General features: G+C 38.2%; 1 protein-coding gene across 3 annotated transcripts in view; it reads left to right on the top strand.

Annotated features, from left to right (window-relative positions):
* Txnrd1 (thioredoxin reductase 1) overlaps positions 1–19,557 on the top strand; it is a 58,982-nt gene that overhangs the window by 13,135 nt on the left and 26,290 nt on the right. For 2 of the 3 annotated variants that reach the window (XM_027944302.2, XM_027944212.2), the window contains exons 2-9: positions 6,042–6,161; positions 7,691–7,763; positions 9,249–9,368; positions 13,334–13,476; positions 13,852–13,967; positions 15,844–16,069; positions 18,359–18,451; positions 19,011–19,087. In XM_027944302.2, coding sequence (XP_027800103.1) covers positions 6,075–6,161; positions 7,691–7,763; positions 9,249–9,368; positions 13,334–13,476; positions 13,852–13,967; positions 15,844–16,069; positions 18,359–18,451; positions 19,011–19,087 — 935 coding nt within the window. In that variant the 5' untranslated portion in view covers positions 6,042–6,074. Of the gene's footprint in view, positions 1–4,816; positions 4,847–6,041; positions 6,162–7,690; positions 7,764–9,248; positions 9,369–13,333; positions 13,477–13,851; positions 13,968–15,843; positions 16,070–18,358; positions 18,452–19,010; positions 19,088–19,557 lie in introns of those variants that run through there. The other variant, XM_027944123.2, reaches the window with a different exon arrangement.

The raw sequence follows: 19,557 nt of genomic DNA, 5'->3' as shown, positions 1-19,557 counted from the left end.
TGGTACAGGGAAGGGAAATCCAAAGGCTAAACAAATGATACCAAGAGAGGCCAGAGCTGATATTTGGGGAAGTTTTTCACTAATAATATACTGGAGAATTTTTAAAAAATAGATATTTCTTGTTGGCAAATTATTTTCTGAAGTAGCTATTCTTACCTCTTATTAGAATTCTCAAGGAATTCCAATCCTTGTCAGTTTCTGTCACCCTTTGATTTAGGGTGGTCTTGCTGATCCTCACTTCTGGTATATCTGCCAACCTTGCTTGAGTTTTCCGGAGATCTGTTGTTGGAGCGAAAAGATAATTGTTTTGGATAGTGGAGAGATCCTGAGTTCTTCACTCACTATCAGATTCATTTCTTTACTGGGAGGATTTGACACAGAGTGATAATAGAAAATGTAGGTAATTTTTTGGGTCTCTTTAAAATTAGAGTTATCCACTCATTTTTGTTTTTACTAGTTGTCATGACATGTGAGTTATCTCATTATTTTGAAATTAAAGCACATGCTTACATTGAAGAAAAGACTTGACCAATGGAGAGATGAGTTCCTTTATAAAGATTAAGAATCATATTGAAAAAATGGTGTTTTCCCACTAATAGTTAGAACACCTTAACTTTATATTGTTTTCTGAGCACCTTTAAATTTTGTTGTTGTTGTTGTTTTTTAGTTGTAGATGGATACAACACCTTATTTTTATGTGGTCTGAGGATCGAACCCAGTGCGTCACACGTTAGGCATGTGCTCTGCCATTGAGCTACAACCCCAGCCCTGAGCACTTTAACTTTTGAAGGTTCAAATAAATTGAACTTTAAGAGAATGTTGTGAATTTATTTTAAAGTAAAACTTTATTGGATAATAGGACCACTTTGTGATCAAATGTCCTGCATCAGTACTAACATTTTTGTTATCCACTTTGGGCAGATTGTCTAACTGTAAAGTTGAGGTTTTTGATTTTCCAAGTGAGAATAATAGTAAGGTTTAGATTAGAAAAATTTATGATAAATACTTTGAAATAAGAACTACTATGTATGGTGGTGCAGTGAGAAAAGTAATAGATTTGTAATTTGAAACCTCGGTTTAATTCTTGGCTAGTGGGCAGTTTTCTTAATTTCTCAAGGTCTCCCTTAGGTATGAAATGGGAATGATATCTAACAATAGTTAGAGGACTACTATAAGGATTAGATGAGATGTAATGTGTGTAAAACTTCCAGCATGGTGTCTGTCTCATTGTGGACACTCATGTTATTGCCCCATTCTCCAGATATCAGGGTCAACAAATTCTGGGGTACCACCACTCACTGTAGTTTCCTTATGCTTTTTAAAAATTTTTTTTTTTTTGTTGTTGTTGTAGATGGACACAATACCTTTTTTTAAATTTAGTTTTTATGTGGTGCTGAAGATAGAACCCAGTGCCTCACACATGCTAGGCAAACGCTCTACCAAGGAGGCACAACCCAGTCCTCCTTATACTTCTAGATCCCTTGTCTGTCTTCTGGAGAATTCATTGCCAAGTAACTGGAATCTGCACAAATGGTGCCAGACACTGCTCTAGGCCTGGAGAAAAAGTGGTGCCAGAAAATTGTGTTTCTATTTTAGAGGGTATATTCATTTATCATTGCTGTAACCAAACAGTGAGTGGAAGCAATACTAACTATCTTATAGTTCTGGAGGTTGGATGTCCAACCAGAATTGGGTTGGCTGAGCCAAAATCAAGGCATCAGCAAGTCTGGTTCTTTCTGGAAGCTCTGAGGGAGAACCTCATTCTTTGTCTTTTCAATTTCTGGAGGCCACCTGTACAGAACACTTTCAAAACTGGCAGTGCCGTCTCTTCTGTGAACACATCTCCAGCTACTGTAGTCATTTCTCTGCCTCCCTCTTACAAGGACTTTTGTGATTACATTGAGCCTGCTGGGATAATTCTAGAAAATCCCATCTCCAGATTCTTAGTCACATCTCCAAAGTCCTTTTAAAGGTAACATTCACAGGTTATAGGGATTCATGCTCTTATGTCGGGGGAGTCACTGAGGAAAAGACAGCAACATTTTTGTGAATGACCGTTGTACCAAAGAAACACTGCTGGGATATTGGTTGAATTGACTTTCAGATAGGATAGAAAAGCTCCGGAAGGAGGTAATCAATGTGGTACCTGCAGTCATTTACCAGAATACTTGACACAGAGTACAGGTGAAACATTACCATGGTTCTAGACATTGTAGTCATATGCTAGCTATATATCTAGATAATTGGTCGTGGACAGCCAACTTTCTAATTTCTCCTTAGAGGAAGCATCTCTCCTTCCCTGAACAATGAGGTGATTTTTTGATTTGCACTCACTTCAGTGTTGCTGTTATTTTCTGTCCACTACCACCCACTGACAAACTCAAAATTTCCCCAGACCAGGGCTTGGCAAGTTTTTTTCTGTGAAAAGCCAGATAGTATTTTAAGCTTTGTGGGCTATGTGGCCTCTGTTGCAATCTATAATCAATTCTGCTATTGAAAAAGAAAAGTATAGACAATTTGGAAATAAATGGGTATGGTTATTTTCCAATAAAATCTTATTTGTGGATAGTAAAATTTGAATTTAATGTAATTTTTATTTTGAATTATTACTCTTTTCCTCTCCAACCATTTAAAAATATAAGAACCATTCTTAATGTCAAGGCTTTGGAAAAACAGATCTGTTGCCTTGGCCCTGTCATAGACCTAGTCTTTTCTAGAGAACCTGTAGCATTTAACTTGCAGTTTCCCTTTATTGCTTTCCTAGTTCATAATCCAAAGCAAGAAAGGCCTGAGGTACATCCCAGTGGCTGCTACAGTACAAGTCCGACAGCCATCAGGTTTCAAAGAAGATAAGCAGCTGGATCTGGTATAGGTTCTATACAAACTGCTGAGTTTGTTGTTTGGGTTTTTAATAGACTAGACATGAGCATCTATGGCATTAAGAAAAGTCAGGCTGCTTATTTTGCATATGAGGTATAAAACATGAAATTTAAGCAATTTAGAACATTTGGGATGTTGCTCTAAATTGTTTAGCTCTTTTACCCAACTGTGCCACTTCGACAAAATACTTCCACTGTCCCTTGCTATTTAGCTACCATGTTAAAGACTTGCTGTGTTCTGGGCACTGTTCTGCATTTACATGGATTGTCTGATTCACCCAAACCCCTATGAAGTAGTCCCTTGTTTTTGCAAACAGGAAAAGCAAGGCAGGAGGATTTAAGCATCTAGCATAAGATCATACTTAAGTTGCAAGTCATAATGGTTCTTAAACCATTATGCTAGACTCCTTATATTTTTCAAAATTTTTTCCATGTTTTTAATTTTATGTGTGAGAAAACGGCAGCCTCTTGGGTGTATGTAACCAAGTTAGAAGGTAGTACTCAAGTGTTTTGTTCTAAGTTGTTTTGAACTTTGAACATCACCTCATACATGTCCCTTGACTTTGAGGTCAAAATTGTTTTCATAATACTAGGATGCTACTTGCCTTTTCACTCAAGTGTGCTGTGGAGTTTTCCAGAGACTACACAACAGGTGATGTTGCAGTAAATCAGTAGAGGAGGGAAGCAGATAATGAATGTTGTTAATCCAGACATTAAAGGGAATTGCAAAGATATTTAAAAATGTCACTCACTAATTTAAACAAAAATAATGTTCCTTTTAGCACACAGTGGGTATATTAATTTTAAATTAATTAATAAATTTAAATTTTCTTAGTTTTAATCTCTAATGTAGTAAATGTTAATAGCTAGAATCCACATAAACAAAAATTCTTGGATGTCCTAAATAATTTCAGATTATAAAAGGGTCCTGAGCCGGACAGGTTTGAGAATGCACCCCCTCAGTCAGCAGCCATTGTTTCTAGCATTTGTAGCTGGAGGAGAGTGGGGCACTCATTCATGCCACTCCTTACCCTCTTGTGCTGCCTGGAAGAACTTGCCCTCTGCCCTCTATCGTATTTATCTTTCAGGTGAGATTTACCTTGAACTGAATGACAACAATTTTAATTTTAAATTGGTTTAAAATTTAAAAACATAATGTTTGGTTCTAGGGTCAACAAAAGGCCTGTGTTACTGATTTTACTTTACAAGAGCTAAAAATTAGTTCATGCTTGCTCAGTGCCGCCTTTATAAAATCTGTGCACTGGTTGATAGAATTTGATTTTGAGCTTGAAATACAAGAACCCAGGTCAGCAACAGAATTTTTTCTAACACTGATGATTAAGTTGGTGAGGGCTACTTTCAGCTTTTCAGCACAAGGATACATTTTCTTTCATTTGTTGAACTAGGTAGGTATGTTGGAAGCAGGACTTTCCCAGAATTGGTGGTTTCATTTAGACAGCGATTATTCAACAGTCTATGCAGATAAAATGAGGTTATTTTTTCAAGAACATCCAGCTATGTCTATTTGCAAGTCATTCTCCTGCTCTGTGAGACTGAGGGAGTAGCACTTGTTACATGAAGCTCATTCTGGTCCTTTGCTCTGAATGGCTGTCATTACCAACTTGTTTTCCCCCACAGTGCCCTGCATTGAAGGAGCAGCCTCAGCCATGATGCCAGTTGATGAATACTGGCTGTGCCTACCAGCTTCTGGCATTAGACCTTTTGTGCAGACTATCAGGGTGATATGGTCTTGTCCCCACTGTTGCTGGACTGTCCCTCTGGCCCCTGAGTCACCATGTGCACCTGGCATGCTGCCTGGGGACACCTGCAGGGCTGAGCCTCCTCTTCCACATTCCTCAACTGCACCCCCTTCCACATCCCAAGCACCCTGTTTTGCTGGCCCCAAGTCCTGCCTTTCATCCGCTACACCTGATTGTAGGCAGGAGAAAAATATGCAGTCTGGGCTGGTAAGTTTGGGAATTTTTTGGCTATTAAGGTTAAAACTTTATGTTTAAAAAAACATTTTGTTTGTGTTCTTCAGCTTTTTCAGTCCTCTCCTTAGCACAGATTTTTATTTTAATAAAAGGTAATATGAAATAATAGTAGAATGATTGGATTTTTGAGAATCGAGAGTCAAAAACCTAAATTTATAAAGCCTATTGCATAGAATATGAAAACGAAATAATATAGGAGACTTCAGGGCTGGGATTGTGGCTCAGTGGTAGAGCGCTTCTCTAGCATAAATAAATATAGGAGACTTCAAGTATATGCAGATGAAAGGATTGAACTAGACAGAGCCATATTTATTTAAAATGCCTGGCAGTGGTTGAGTATTTACCTAGCATACATGAGGCACTAGTTTCTATCCCAAATACTGTAAAAACAACCATAAGATACCTTGAAAAGCAGAGACTTCTTTTCTTATATTTTTCATGCAGGTCAATGTCAATCAATTTTTCTGGATTTTTAGTTTTTTTTTCTTTTAAACTTTTTAAACAGTTTTTTATAATTGTGTTAGAGTGGGGTTCATTATATCATATTCATGCATGTATATATAACTTGATTAATCCGAATTTCCAGATTTTTAATGCTTCAGCTAAAATTATAGAAAAGTCTTAAATATTTGACTGACTTTAAAATTGCTACATTGAAATAATTTTACCCACACTTTACCAGGCCCCTATCTTGGTCTGAGACTTTAACCCATTCACTGCACGTTTGACTTAGAAAGTAAAGATGATTACTAAACTATATTGATGGCTCCATTAAAAACACACTGTACAAATGTTTTTAAAAACCTAATTTAAAATTTAGTTTCAAAATTCTAGGATGCTCAAACTAAGTTTAGGTCAAAGTTGCTTTGGTTGTGCTGCCAGGACTTCCCCATGTAGAAGTATTCCACGAACACTTGAAAGAAGAGTGTGGCACAAGAGGGCGCTGACTGGAGCCAGTCCTCCAGGATCGGAACCCAAAAGCAAGCAAGCACTGACCCCGCTTGAAGGAAGGTGGAATATTTCTCTTCATGAACTATAATAGAAGTCAAATAACATTTTTTTCTTTGAAAATTCCTTTTGCTTTCCAAAAGGAAGAATGTCTTACAAACTTTTTAGATATTGTTGCTTTTAAGTTAAATTAAAATTATTTTCCATTGTTTTTCTTTAGGCTTGTGAGGACAGTCTTCAACAGCAACTGAAAATGAATGGCTCTGAGGATCTTCCCGAATCCTATGACTTCGACCTTATCATCATTGGAGGTGGCTCAGGAGGACTGGCTGCTGCCAAGGCAAGGCTCCTTGTGTTGTGTATCATCTGGGTTATGTTTGGAGTATTCCTGTCTATGACAGTTCCCCCGTCCTCTATGTAATTGGTTTGAGGCCCTTTTGTATTTTTCACATTAACTTTGAGTGGTACATGTTAAGGGACCATAATTATAAATTGCCTTTCCAAATTGAAATACGTGTTCTTGATATAGTACTGGGCCCATGCTTAGAACACATTTTCATTTAAGTTTGGTTGATTTTTTTTTTTTCTTTCAAAGCTAATAAGGGTGTTTTGTGGAAATGGTTTGAAATTAAACAAATATATTTATCATTAATACTTGTATTAGATTTTTTTTCAGTTTGATGATTTACTTGTTCTCAATCCCTTGTGTCCCTAGAAGAAAGAAGAGGAAGAGCTAGATTTTTAAAACTTAAGTATTTGCCTCCAGTGTAGATGAGGGTGATCCAAGAGAATAACCTCTCACCGAGGACTGGATGTGACTGGGAAGAGGATGTATAGGTCCAGGTTAGGAGTGGGGCTCCTGGCCCTAAACCTAGATCCACTGCCCATGTGAGGACCTTAGCCCTGTCATCCTTTCTACCAGGTTCTTTCAAAGATGACGTGGTTTATACTCCCTTAATGTATAGTTTGTGGTCATGTAGGAAAGGTGGTAGATTCACATGAAGCTGACCAAATTAGGAGCAGGGCAGTGTCTAGCATGAAGTGACACTTCGCTGAAAGCAATTCAGGAATAGTACCTGATGTAATTTACTCTGGAAGTGGTGCGCAGGGACTCTGTCCTCTTAACCATTAGAGGTTTAGTTGCCAGCGTATAAACTTAGTCCCCGAGAAAGGCAGAAGTTACTCAAATGAACCTGAATGTTGTCTTCATTCCCCAAAAAATATATTTGGAGACTTTGAAGGGCTGTAGCTGTCAATAAATTGGCTGTACCAGCTCTGTAGCACTTGAATGGCCACTTTTTTTTTTTTTTTTTCAGATTGTTGCTTAATCTACTATTGTTTGAGTAGAATTATGTAAGAGGATTCTAGGGTTTCTATCCAGTTCCAACGATTTTATAACTGGAATCTGCCTAATCTTTAAAGCTGCCCTCACAACTGAGTGTTTTTTTTTTTTTTTGTGTGTGTGTGTGTGTGTGTTTTTTTTAAGGTACTGGGGATTGAACTCAGGGGTACTTAACCACTGAGCCATATCTCCAGTCCTTTTTTTTTATTTTATTTAGAGACAAGGTCTCACTAAGTTGCTTAAGGTCTAGCTAAGTTGTTGCTGAGGCTGACTTTGAACTTGGAAGATCTTCCTGCCTCAGTCTCCCGAGCCGCTAGAGTTACAGGCATGAGCCCCACACCTGGCCTATCTGAGGATCTTAGTTTTTATCTTGGAGTTGAAAAGTCATGGTACATGAAATTCCCTTGTATAAATAATTGGTTATGCCTTAGGCATTATAGCTTAATAAAACAACATCGATGTTAGCAGCCCATTGCCCACTTATTATATTAACTCTTTCAACTCATTTTAGTAATTTTGTTTTCCAGGAGGCAGCCAAATATGACAAGAAGGTTATGGTCTTGGATTTTGTCACTCCAACCCCTCTTGGAACTAGATGGGGTAAGCTCCTAAAGTAGTTCAGAAGTGGTTTTGTAGAAGTCAGTTTTTCCCTAGCAATGATCTAAGTAGCTCCTAAAACCCACTGAGACAAACAAAAACCAACAGCATATCTCTTTCATTTGAGCCAAGTTAAAGTGACTTGGCTTAAATGCTAAAAAATCCAGGTTCTTTAGCATAGCCAAGATAGAAACCTTTTGCACAAGCTATGCCTTATGGTAAACATTTGTGCAGTTTAATGTATTTAGGGGGTTAATAAGTGAAAAATGTAAAACCTTTTAAAACTTCCTGTTTTAAATCCACTTTCTACATTCAAATAAAAACTAGAATCAGAATGGGCAGCCTTGCTGCTTCTGTCTTGGGGAATTTTATTTTTATTATTCATTGATTAAATAAATTCTGATGATTTAAGAACCAGTGTCCTGGGGAATATAGCTTAGATTGTCACAATATGAAAGAAATTTCTGCCCCCTGTGGCACCTACATTTTGGTGTGAAGATTAAAAACAAGCAAGGACTTCACAAATTGTGATAAGTGGTCCTGAAATTTTTTTTTTTTTTTTTTTTTTATAATGGGATAGAGAAGAACTGGGTAAAGGAGAGTTTTGACTTTGAGAAAATTATCAAGGAAGGCTACTGAAGAGATGGCAGTTAGGCAAAGCCTTAAAAAGTAAGAATGAACTCCCTATACCAGAAGCTGAGGCATACCCTCCAGGCCGCTTTTCTCTGTTTCATAGTGGTACATTCAAAGGCCCTGAGGTACATAAGAGCCCTTCATCCTTCTAGCATGAGTGGTAGGACCTGGAGGTAGCATGAGGGCTTTGCAGGCCAAGATGAGAACTTTGAACTAATCAATGCATAGTGGGAAACCTTTGAGGAGTTTAAGGCAGGAGAGTAATGTAGTAGGTAAATTCTATGAAGATTACTTGGCTGCTTGCATAAGAAGGAGGCAAGAAGCAGAAATCTAGGTACGGCAATATCACAATTTCTCATTTATCCATTTAGCAAAAACTTAAATGTCAATCCTGTGCTGGGCACTGTTCTTGGTACTAGGTATGTCCCTTACCCTGCAGTGCCTACCTCCACAGAACTCTTGGTAGTGTTCTTAGAGGACATAGCTTTGAGCTTCGAAGTCCAGTGTTGTCTTGCATGCTGATTGATTTTATTTTGGCAACCTCTCCACCTGCCTTCATCTTATTTTAATGGGAAACAAGCTATCACAGTGCTGTTTAAGCTTAGAGATATTGTGCTATTTTGAAGGGGTAGGGGTGAGGGAGATGGGACATGAGTCCTTTGGAGAATCCAGTGAAAGCCTCCTTAAGAAAATAAAATGCACATAAGTTAACAGTTTTTTGTGTGTGGTTTCAGAACCACTGCAGTTAAGCCATGCTTAGCATAACCACTCTTGGTCATTTCTGCATATGGGTTTGATGGTAAGGATGGGGGGTGTGTGCACATAGTAAAATTTTAATTTTTAATGTTGTTGCAGGTCTTGGAGGAACGTGTGTGAATGTGGGTTGCATACCTAAAAAACTAATGCACCAAGCAGCTTTGTTAGGACAAGCCCTGAAAGACTCTCGCAACTATGGCTGGAACTTTGAGGACAATGGTATGGGAGTGAGAAAGCTCCTCTTCTGTTTGTGCTTTTGGGGGTTTGAACTGCTATCTGGAAATGTGAAGCTAGCAAACACCCTGGAAGTTGTTCTTATTGTTTACATTTGTTCGTTGACAAAGTCACTGCAATTATCCTTTGTCAGATAGCTACATAGTATAGTAAGAACAGATATTTAATATGGCATTTCTACTTAGAAACCTAGAATTCTTTCAAATGAATCTCCCAGTGTGTGAAAGAGGTCACACAGTGTTTGTAATGTGAAGGAAGTGCAGATCGTATCTGATGGGCTTTGTTTTGAAGCTATTGAATTTTTCTCCAAAGCAGGTCTTAGGAGAGGTATTGTTTGTTTTGGAGGGAACATTTAGACTTTGTTGCATTAAAAATACTTAGAATTCTCTAGAAACCCTAGACAAATTGAGGAAGGAATCTGTGACTTTAGAAAGTAGATTGCATTCTTTGGTGGAAGAATAAAGTGAGGCCTGGTACAGTTATATGAATTATTCAGATTTTCTTAGATCAGTATCACCTGTTTCCTGGGACCCTTTCAAGTCTGCTTTCTGTGCACAGCTTTTGGAGACCTGAGAGTTTTTCATTTTTTTGTTCTGAACCCCATTTTAATTTTTTTTGCCTAAAGAAAAGAGAATTGAGTAAACTCAGCTGACCTAGGAAGCATGAGTTTGATACCTAATTGCCATACTCTGCCCTCTCCCTCTCCTCTCTAAGTTGCTCACTCCTGTCTGGAGGCGGTCATTCCTGCCTGGCCTGCCAGGTAGCGCCCTTCCCCTCCTGGACACTGCTGTGAACACATCCAGTTAGCAACATGGTTTTTCTTCCTTTTCTTGACTGGATTTCTTTCTGTCTTTTTTTTTTTTTTTTTTTAATTCCAGAAATTCTTCTGGTGAAAGTTAGATAACAGGAGTATTAATCATCTATATAGTGTCCAGCACTCAGGTTTGTGTGTAGTACTTGTTGATGTTAGTCTTTAGCTATCAACTCTTAAGAAAAAAAATAATGTAGTCAGTGGAACAGGATTGCTTAATGTAGTTAAGAATGTAGGGAAATTTATGTAATGTGACTTTAGAATCTTTAAAGGATACTGGTTATTCGTTTGAAAAAGAAAAGAATAGGCCACTGCTGAATGTGGATTCTATTAGTGGGACCAACTAAAAATAATTGTAATAAACTAAGCAATCAGGTAGGGAATGATGTATAACTTAGCAGATTGACAGATCTTTACAGCAAAAGAATGTTTCTGTGGCTGTAATGTAACAACAATATGAAATAGCCATGCATATTTTTTATTTATTTCTAGTTATAGAATAAAAAACTAATAAATGTACAACAAATAAGATAATAAGGAGCCAATACTAGCACAGTTCAGACTCCCTGAATTTCCTGGGGTTTGAAAACTTGAATCAAATCAAATTTGTCTATCCTTTATACATTATTTATCCAACTGATTTAACTATCTTACCTCCTTTGTGTTTCTTCCTCCTTAAGGTCTTTTTAAGATAGAAATACGTGATTTTCTGTTTTAACCTCACGATTCCTGTGCTTGTCAGCAGCAGCAACTCCAGAGTCTTTGAGAACAGCTGAAGAACTACACTCAATTCTTGCACTTTTCAGTAGAGAATGCTTGCTGCTTCAGCCCTTCTCATCAAATCTTTGTTCTGAAATAAAATGGCATACTGTGCCTGTCAGGATCTACCACTGAGGAAACAGTGCTTATCCTCCCTCCTTTTGGTGGTAAAATAATTGTGGCGAGGAATAAAGAGATGCAGATAAACATTACTTTATTTCACTAGGTCTTAGAGCTAGAAAGAAACTTGGAGGTGTTTTTTTCAAATGAGACCAAAACCTTTAGAGAGGCTACTGATTGGTGCTTCCTACTAAATGAATTTTGAAGTGTTATTTTATATTTTTAGAATAGGAACACATCTAATCTCATGTCCTTGATCAAACAACAGCTCTTTTGTTTTCTAGAAACACTGTGTCTGACACTGCAGATAGCACCCAGCATGCTGAGGGAGGACAGGGACCTGAACCAAGCCAACAGCTGAATCTCATGACCAGGAGAGTGACAGTCACCCCACAGCTGGCAGGTCCAGACCTGAGATCTGCCTTTTTCCTAAAGTTTCAAACTGATACACAGAGAAAGTCATAGATCCTAAAAAAACATTTTGAGCTCAGTAATTCAAGCTGGATGAATTGGTCCTTTCTGGAAGATTGGTTGGCTTTATATTGCTTAGGGTTATCCATTTGAGTACTTTTATGCTCAAGAATGAAATGTGTGTTTTAAAATTGAAGTATTTGAAAAGGTTTAGGATCCCATTGTCATTATGTAGAAAATAAGATCATTGTTCACAGTCGGGCTTGCAGAATTTGGGGATATATCCTCATCATATACCTGGTGTTTTACATGGCATGTGACTGCCACTGATGGGTGTGTGACCTTGGTATTCCTGTCTTTGTTTTCCTGGATATATAACAGGAGTAATTCCTGCTCCCTGGGGTGCTTTGAGGCTTAAGTGAGAAGATGTGCCCGACATGTTAAAAGTGATGACGCAGTTCTGTTAGTATGGTTACTGTAGTTCAACCTAAGGTGTGGCCTGGCTCTCTGTAGTGGAAGAGAGTAAACTAGGAGATTTGACTAAGATCCACTGCTGTGTGCAGAAGGGCACACTTAGGTGCAAATGCATTCTGCCTGCCTGCTGGAATCTGCATTCTAGAGGTTTAGCAACGCATTTCGGCTAGTAGAACAGCCAATGGTATCAGGAGGCCTAGGAGAGATGCTGAGGCTATGCCAGTAGGTGGACAGAGTGTGGGTGTGTAGGGTCCTGGTAGTGTTTGGGAACACTGATAGGTGGTGGGTTTGGGGTATTATCAGAAGGCAGGGCACCCTAGCGAACTGGAGTTCCATGTATGTCCCAGAGTCCAGTTACCACTAGTAGCATATAAGGTGGGAATCTGAATGTTACAAGACACTCAGAAGGGACCACAAGACCAAGACCATAGGAGCAGATCAAGTGCTTTAATGCTGAATCCAAAACTGGTATCCCAGACTTTTTGAAATTCCTTCTGTTTGAGTACAATCATACTAGACACTGAGGCTAAGGGTGGCTATCTGCTGTTCCCCAAGGTGAAGGAACCTATGTAGGGAAAAGAGATTTGAGGAGTTTGGAAATCAGACTGGGCCTAAGCCACAAAAGGAAGGCTTTAATAGAAGTGTTGAGTCTAATCATTGAATTTGAATTTTGGTCATTGAAATCATGAAATTTATTGGTGCTATTACCTAATTCTAACTATGTCTTATTTTAGAATATGGTCTTTCCTATAGGATTAGCAGAGTACAATCCACTTAGTAGTTTTATACTTATAAAATTTCAGACATGATTTTTCCCTTTGACCTAGCTTATTGTTTCTCTGTGGTAGTGATATTACTGGCACTTTGGGCTGGACAGCTCTGTGGTAGATGAAGAAAAATAGTTAGCATCACTGGCTGGCTGGGCATTAAATGTTAGGGGCATCCCTCAATCACTGTGACCACCAATGGTATATGTCTGGGATTAACTTTGGATACAGTACTCTAGTTAAGAAGAAAGAAAGAGGAACATAAAAAGAGTTTGGTAATTGTTGCAGTTAGATGGGGTGAGGTATGCTATTGTCCATTCCTGGTTGACAGGCAGGCAGGCTGGCTGGTCCAGGTTCCCTGCAGCGTCCTCCACCCCAAGCACATAGTCCTCTTGGCAGGAAGTCTTGCATTAATTATATTAAATGTATGGTGGTCTTCTAAAAGGGAAAGAATATTGAAAATGAAAAGGTAGCTCATGTGCTCAAAATGAAGAACCTCTTCTTGTAGACTACAAGCTCTACTCTCTTTATTCCATGTTTGTAGTTACTGAGAAACTCATATGTTTGTTGGGCAGTTGAAAAGCTAAATGTCTTACTTTCTTACACAGTTAAACATGACTGGGAAAAAATGACAGAAGCTGTACAGAATCACATTGGCTCTCTGAACTGGGGCTACCGTGTAGCTCTACGGGAGAAAAAGGTGGTCTATGAGAACGCTTTTGGGCAATTTATCGGACCTCATAGGATTAAGGTAATTATAAAAGCAGCATCCTCTGTAACTTTTTTTTTTTTTTTTAAGCTTTGGTTGGTGCTGGGGAGAAAAAGAGTTATAATATTAAAAGTATTATAATAAAAGTGCAAGTCACTGTGACCCAGACTGTCCAGTTTGGTGATTTTGACGTCTGTGGGGGTGTGGTGGAGTGTCAGCATACTGGGCCAGATTACCTGGATTTCAGGCTTGGCTCTATCATTTGCTAGCATTGTGACCTTAATATCTCTTTCTTAATGAATCATCAAATTTTTATGTGGCTCAAATGAAACACTGAAGAACAAGTCTTTGTTAACTTTTAAGTTAATTTTAAGAACTCATTACTTATTAGAGTTGATGTATTGGGTTCTTTTGTAGGCAACAAATAACAAAGGCAAAGAAAAATTTTATTCAGCAGAGCGATTTCTCATTGCCACTGGTGAAAGGCCACGTTACTTGGGCATCCCCGGGGACAAGGAGTACTGCATCAGCAGGTAAGGTTAAATACAAATGTTTTTAAAATTGAAAACTACAAGCATTGGTCATTCTGCCATTTAAAGTCAATATTAACATCACTGCTAACATACTTGTATATAGATACATTCTTGTTTGTGTTTGAAATTATCTCTGCCTCATCCAGAGCAGCCCAGGTGGCACATGTTGTCATGGCTGTCTTGGAAGTGCTGTCATAGTCTGCTTGGGCTGCTGTAACAACTAACTTAATCTGGGTAGCTGAAATACCAGAAATTCATTTCTCATAGTTCTGGAGGTTGGGAAGACCAAGGTCAGGTGATCAAGGTGTGGGCAGATTCCGTGTCTGCTGAGGGTCTGTTGCTTTGTTTGTAGATGGCATCTTCTTTCTGTGTTCTTACCTGGTAGAAGCTGCACAGGCAGCTCTCTGTCTTTCATCAAGACACTAGAGCTCCGCCTTCATGACCTGATCACCTATGAAGGACTCCGCCTCTTAGCACCATCTTCTCTTGGGGGCTAGGACTTCAACATGTGAATTTTGGTGGGGGGAATGGGCACAAACGTTAGTCTCAACAGATACCCTACCCTACTCTTCCCTCCACTTCCCTCCAGCATTCCTCTTCCTCCTTCTTTCCTCCCTCCTTTCCTGTCTTTTTTGACATGGTCTCACTATGTTGCCCAGGCTGGTCTCAAACTCCCGGGGTTCATGTGATCCTTTTCCCTCAGGCTCCTGAGTACCTGGATTATAGGCCCATGCTACTTGCCCAGCTTGCTTTTTATATATATTTTTAATTTGTTCTAATTAGTTTTACATGACAGTAGAATGCATTTTGACACATTGTACACAAATGGAGCACACCTTCTCATTCCTGTGGCTGTACATGGTGCTGAGTCACACCAGTAACACAATCACACAGGTATATAGGGTAATGAAGTCTGTCATTCTACTGCTGATTTTCATATTTTAAAAACTTTTTTTTTTTTTGGTACCAGGAATTGAACCCAGGGGCCTTAGCCACTGAGCCACATGCCCAGCCCTTTTTCTTATTCTCACTGAGTTGCTTGGGGTCTTGCTAAGTTGATGAGGCTGGCTTTGAACTTTCTGTCCTCCTGCCTCTGTTTCCCGAGCTGCTGGGATTACAGGTGTGCACTAATGCGCCTGGTTAAAAACTCATTTTTAACAATGCTTTAATGATATCTTATATGACTTATGTATTCTCTTAACTGTAAGATTTTCATCATGTTTTACTCATATTTATACTTATTTTAATATTATAAAAACAAGATTTTGAAAAATTTTCTCACCTTTTTCTTCACTTATTTTTTTTTGTACCAGGGATTGAACTCAGGGGCACTCAGCCACTGAGCCACATCCCCAGCCCTGTTTTATATTTTATTTAGAGATGGGGTCTCACTGAATTGCTTAGGGCCTCGCTTTTGCTGTGGCTGGCTTTGAACTCACGATCCTCTTGCTTCAGCATCCTTAGCAGCTGGGATTACAGGCTTGTGCCACCACACCCTGTTTTCTCTGCTCTTAATAATCGATATTCCAAGAGAGAAATAACATAGGCTTTTTACCTTTGACAGAAGCTGAAGGTGGGGTTTGGGTTTGCAACTGTATTATGTGTTTCACGCAGTTAAATCATGTGGGTGTAGGTTGGAATGTTGTCAGGAAGTAAATGGTTTGCTCTGTTTAGCAACTGGGCTTGAGCTACTCTGAAAGAAACTAGCAAGAAAGGGAGAATATCTTAAGATTTTATAAAAACTTCTCATGTGTAGCTAATTGAATGTTTATAATATTAATAATTTCTTGTTCTTATTTGGTTTAGTCACTATTCATATATGAACCTTTTTCTATATTTTCTTTCTTCTTTCCCTATCCCTTTAAATTCTTTTCAGTGATGATCTATTTTCCTTACCTTACTGCCCGGGTAAGACCCTGGTGGTTGGAGCATCCTATGTCGCTTTGGAATGTGCTGGATTTCTTGCTGGTATTGGTTTGGATGTCACTGTTATGGTGCGGTCCATTCTCCTGAGAGGATTTGACCAGGACATGGCCAATAAAATTGGTGAACACATGGAAGAACATGGTATCAAGTTTATAAAGCAGTTTGTACCAATTAAAGTAAGTGGGGTTGACTATGGGTTTACTGATTTTGTACTCATGATGAAAGGCAAACAGAGGGTTAGGGTTGGGTAGTGGAAACATCATTTGGGCATTATAAACCTTCGGGAGTCCTGATTCCTCACCTTTTATATATTGAAATAAGCTTGTACCTGCCCACTGCTTAAATAACTCTGCTCTTATTTACGGATTAATAATACCTGCCTTTGTCAACTTACTCTTTTGGTACTTTCTTGATTAAAACTTTCCGTTTTTGCATTCTTTTATAATGTTGGTCTGCTGTATTTTATTTCATCATATGTACTAGAGATTTAAAAATAAGGGTTCAAGGGTAGGCTGACTTTGTTTTTCTTTGTGAGACATTTTTCCCTGGGTATGTGATATATTAAATTATGTACTATGTCACTCTGGCTTTCCAGGAAACAGTTAACTTCATTTCATTTTATGGGCTCTTTTTTGGTCATTTGATCTTTATTTCCAAAGGCCTAAAATATGCCAAATTATACCTGAGACCTTGTTAACATTACCACAATGTTTTGATATATGAGAGTGACAAAATGGATAAGTTAGTGATACTTTCCTTTAGTGCAGGATAGACTATTGTGGTCAAGTTTAGAAATTTTAGCTATTTGTTTCCTCTTTCAGTGACTTGACTTGAGTTCTTTGTATGGCCATGGGTCTCTTTGCTGATGGGTAAAAGTATGAGCTTTGGGATAAGAATGACCCATATTCAAATCTTGTCAGTTTCCACATGACTTGTTCATTTAATGTCTGTGAGCCTCGGTTTCTTTTGTAAAGTGAGAAAGATAATGATTATCTCTGAGTTCTGGGTGAGGATTACATTAGCTAACTTTTAAGCCATTGGAACAGTACCTGGCATAAAAAGAAGTCTAAGGGAATCCATTTCATAGTACTGTTGTGGGGATCGCAAGTCTGCTGTTTCTAGGAAGTAGATGGCTACATTTGCATTAAGGCTGTGAGTAAGAAACAACTGAATGTGTGGGTTTTGCTGGTAGAAAAGTTAATCTTCCTGTGTAATCTCTTAAAAGTTGGAGAGTTTGTGGATCCTTTTGAAAACCTGGTGGACTGTGCCTCCTTAAATAGTATTATCAAAGTGCCTGGGTAGTGAATTATTGCTGTACTGTAAAGTACTGAGTGGAAGGAGCCTTTTGTGAAGAGGTGGGAGAACAGGACATTTTGGTCAGAGGTTATAATGTATACAGAAAGGCTCTGGGGAGGAAAATTGGTCTAGATACAGAGAAAGCCTGGCTAGAGTACAAAGTGAATAAGGGCAACGATAGGATGAGGCTCTTTACCTACCATTTTGAAACAAATATAAGATATGAACCAATTGAATTCCTCTCCAAAGATGAGAAATTTTAGTTTAAACAGGAGAGACTTCCAGTGCACTCAAAAGAGATTTAACTATATAAGAAGGGAAGAGAATTCAAGAAGAGAATCTTTACTGTTATTGATGTCAAAAGTAAAATGACCCTGAAGAATGTTCCCAAACAGAGTGATTATATTTTAAAGGTAGGGCAGAAATTGCAGGTGGTTTTATTGTTTTCTTCCAGGAAATATTTTATAAAAGCCCATGATTGGCTGTTACTCAGAGACAGTAGGTTAACTACAGACTTGAGGAAGTTTCCAGGTGGCAGTGCCTCTATGTCATTGTTACCCAGAATGGATTAGCCTTGACACCTTCCTGTAATAAGTTGGTATGTTCATTCTCTTGCTGTAGCACAGATGTATTCCTTTCTGCCTCCTTAACAGCCATTGAAACACATACATCTCTTTGCCACTATGGTTTTTACAGCTTGCTAGCTGTCATTAAAATTATTAATAATCTACTTCAGTACCTGTTCTTTGTTGTCAGTGATCTGAAGTCAGAAGGGAATCTCTGAATTTGAGCAGTAGTGACTTTCCCATGGTGAAAGCTTCTGGGTGAATTATGAGATAGGAAATGGGAAAAGCAGTTGAGATATTGGTCTGATTTTTAGGGACTGGCCTGTACATTCTCTGGCTTTTTTTTTTTTTAAAAAAACCTGTTTTTCCCTCTGAACTTTACTATTTGAAAACAGCCTCTCTAAGAAGCAGTGTTAAGCTGTGACAAAGAAGGGGCTAAATAAAAGAATCTCATATCATCCTAATTATGTGAAGGTGAGGTAATTGGGATATAAAATGCTTTTTAAGCCAGATTTTATATTTCAACTTTGGGTTAGCCAGATTGACAGGGAAGACAATTATTTTCCTTAATAAACATCTATCAAAACTTTATCACTTTTGCAGATTGAACAAATTGAAGCAGGGACACCAGGCCGACTCAGGGTGACAGCTCAGTCCACCAATAGTGAGGAAATCATTGAAGGAGAGTATAATACGGTAAGGAGATGCCCAGGGCACTATTCCAACAGAAAGCAAGTAACATGCTTCTTGGTTCTCTGTTGTGTACTTACAGTGACTTCTTCTAAAATTACTTATTCTGATGCCCCTTCTAAGATATCTTCAGTACTTCTGATATTATAATTTGTTTTGACAAAGGGTGGCTTCATATTTTCTCTACTGTAACTAACTTAAAATATTGTTTTATCAAATGGCTAAAAAAGGTATCAGATGTTTTTGAATGAGTTAGAATTTCTCTGTCCCTTTTACCTCCCAACCTGCCACTTGGAAAATAACTTAATCAGTCATAGAGTGTGTTGTGTTTGTCTGTAAACTTGGCTGAGTTTATTAAGGCATTAATTCTTTCTCATTATTAATAAGAAACGAAGAGCTATTTTTGCTATATCATGTTGGAGAGGTTTTTTTTTTAATTGAGGGTTTTAATCTGTTTTAACTTGTATTATTAAGTATTTATTACTAAGTGGGAAATGAAACTGTATTAGCTTAATAATCTGAAAAATTCATGCAAAGGTTTTTAAAAAGTGTATTAATTTTTCAGGTACTGCTGGCAATAGGAAGAGATTCTTGTACAAGAAATATTGGCTTAGAAACTGTGGGGGTGAAGATAAATGAAAAGTAAGAAAAAACATTGTCATTCAATGCTATTTCACTTATTCATAACATTGATCAATTGTAGAGTATTTTAAAGTTATTTTTAACATAGTTGGAGAGTTCCGTTTTTTGGTTTAGAAAATAGAACACTCTTCAGTGCCACTCATATTAGTGTTTCCTGCATTTATTTTGTTTTGTTGGTTATTTTAATTTAGAATTGTCTCTGTAAGGTTTCTTTTTTTGGCCATACTAATAGGCTCAAACCCAGCACTCTACCTCTGAGCTACATCTGTAGCCTCCTTATAATAATTTTATTTTGATAAAGGGTCTTGCTAAGTTGCCTGGCTGGCATTGAACTTGTGATCCTCGTGCCTCAGCCTCCCAAGTAGCTGGGTCTATAGGTATACACAATGTAGTGTGCCTGGACAGAGGTTTCCTATAGTTTTCTTATTTCTTTGATTTTCACAATAGTGGACAGGATTGTCACTAATCGT

This window comes from Marmota flaviventris, chromosome 3 (genome assembly GCF_047511675.1).
Source record: "Marmota flaviventris isolate mMarFla1 chromosome 3, mMarFla1.hap1, whole genome shotgun sequence".
In the NCBI taxonomy this organism is placed as follows: domain Eukaryota; kingdom Metazoa; phylum Chordata; class Mammalia; order Rodentia; family Sciuridae; genus Marmota; species Marmota flaviventris.
This window is presented reverse-complemented; position numbering and strand designations above follow the sequence as displayed.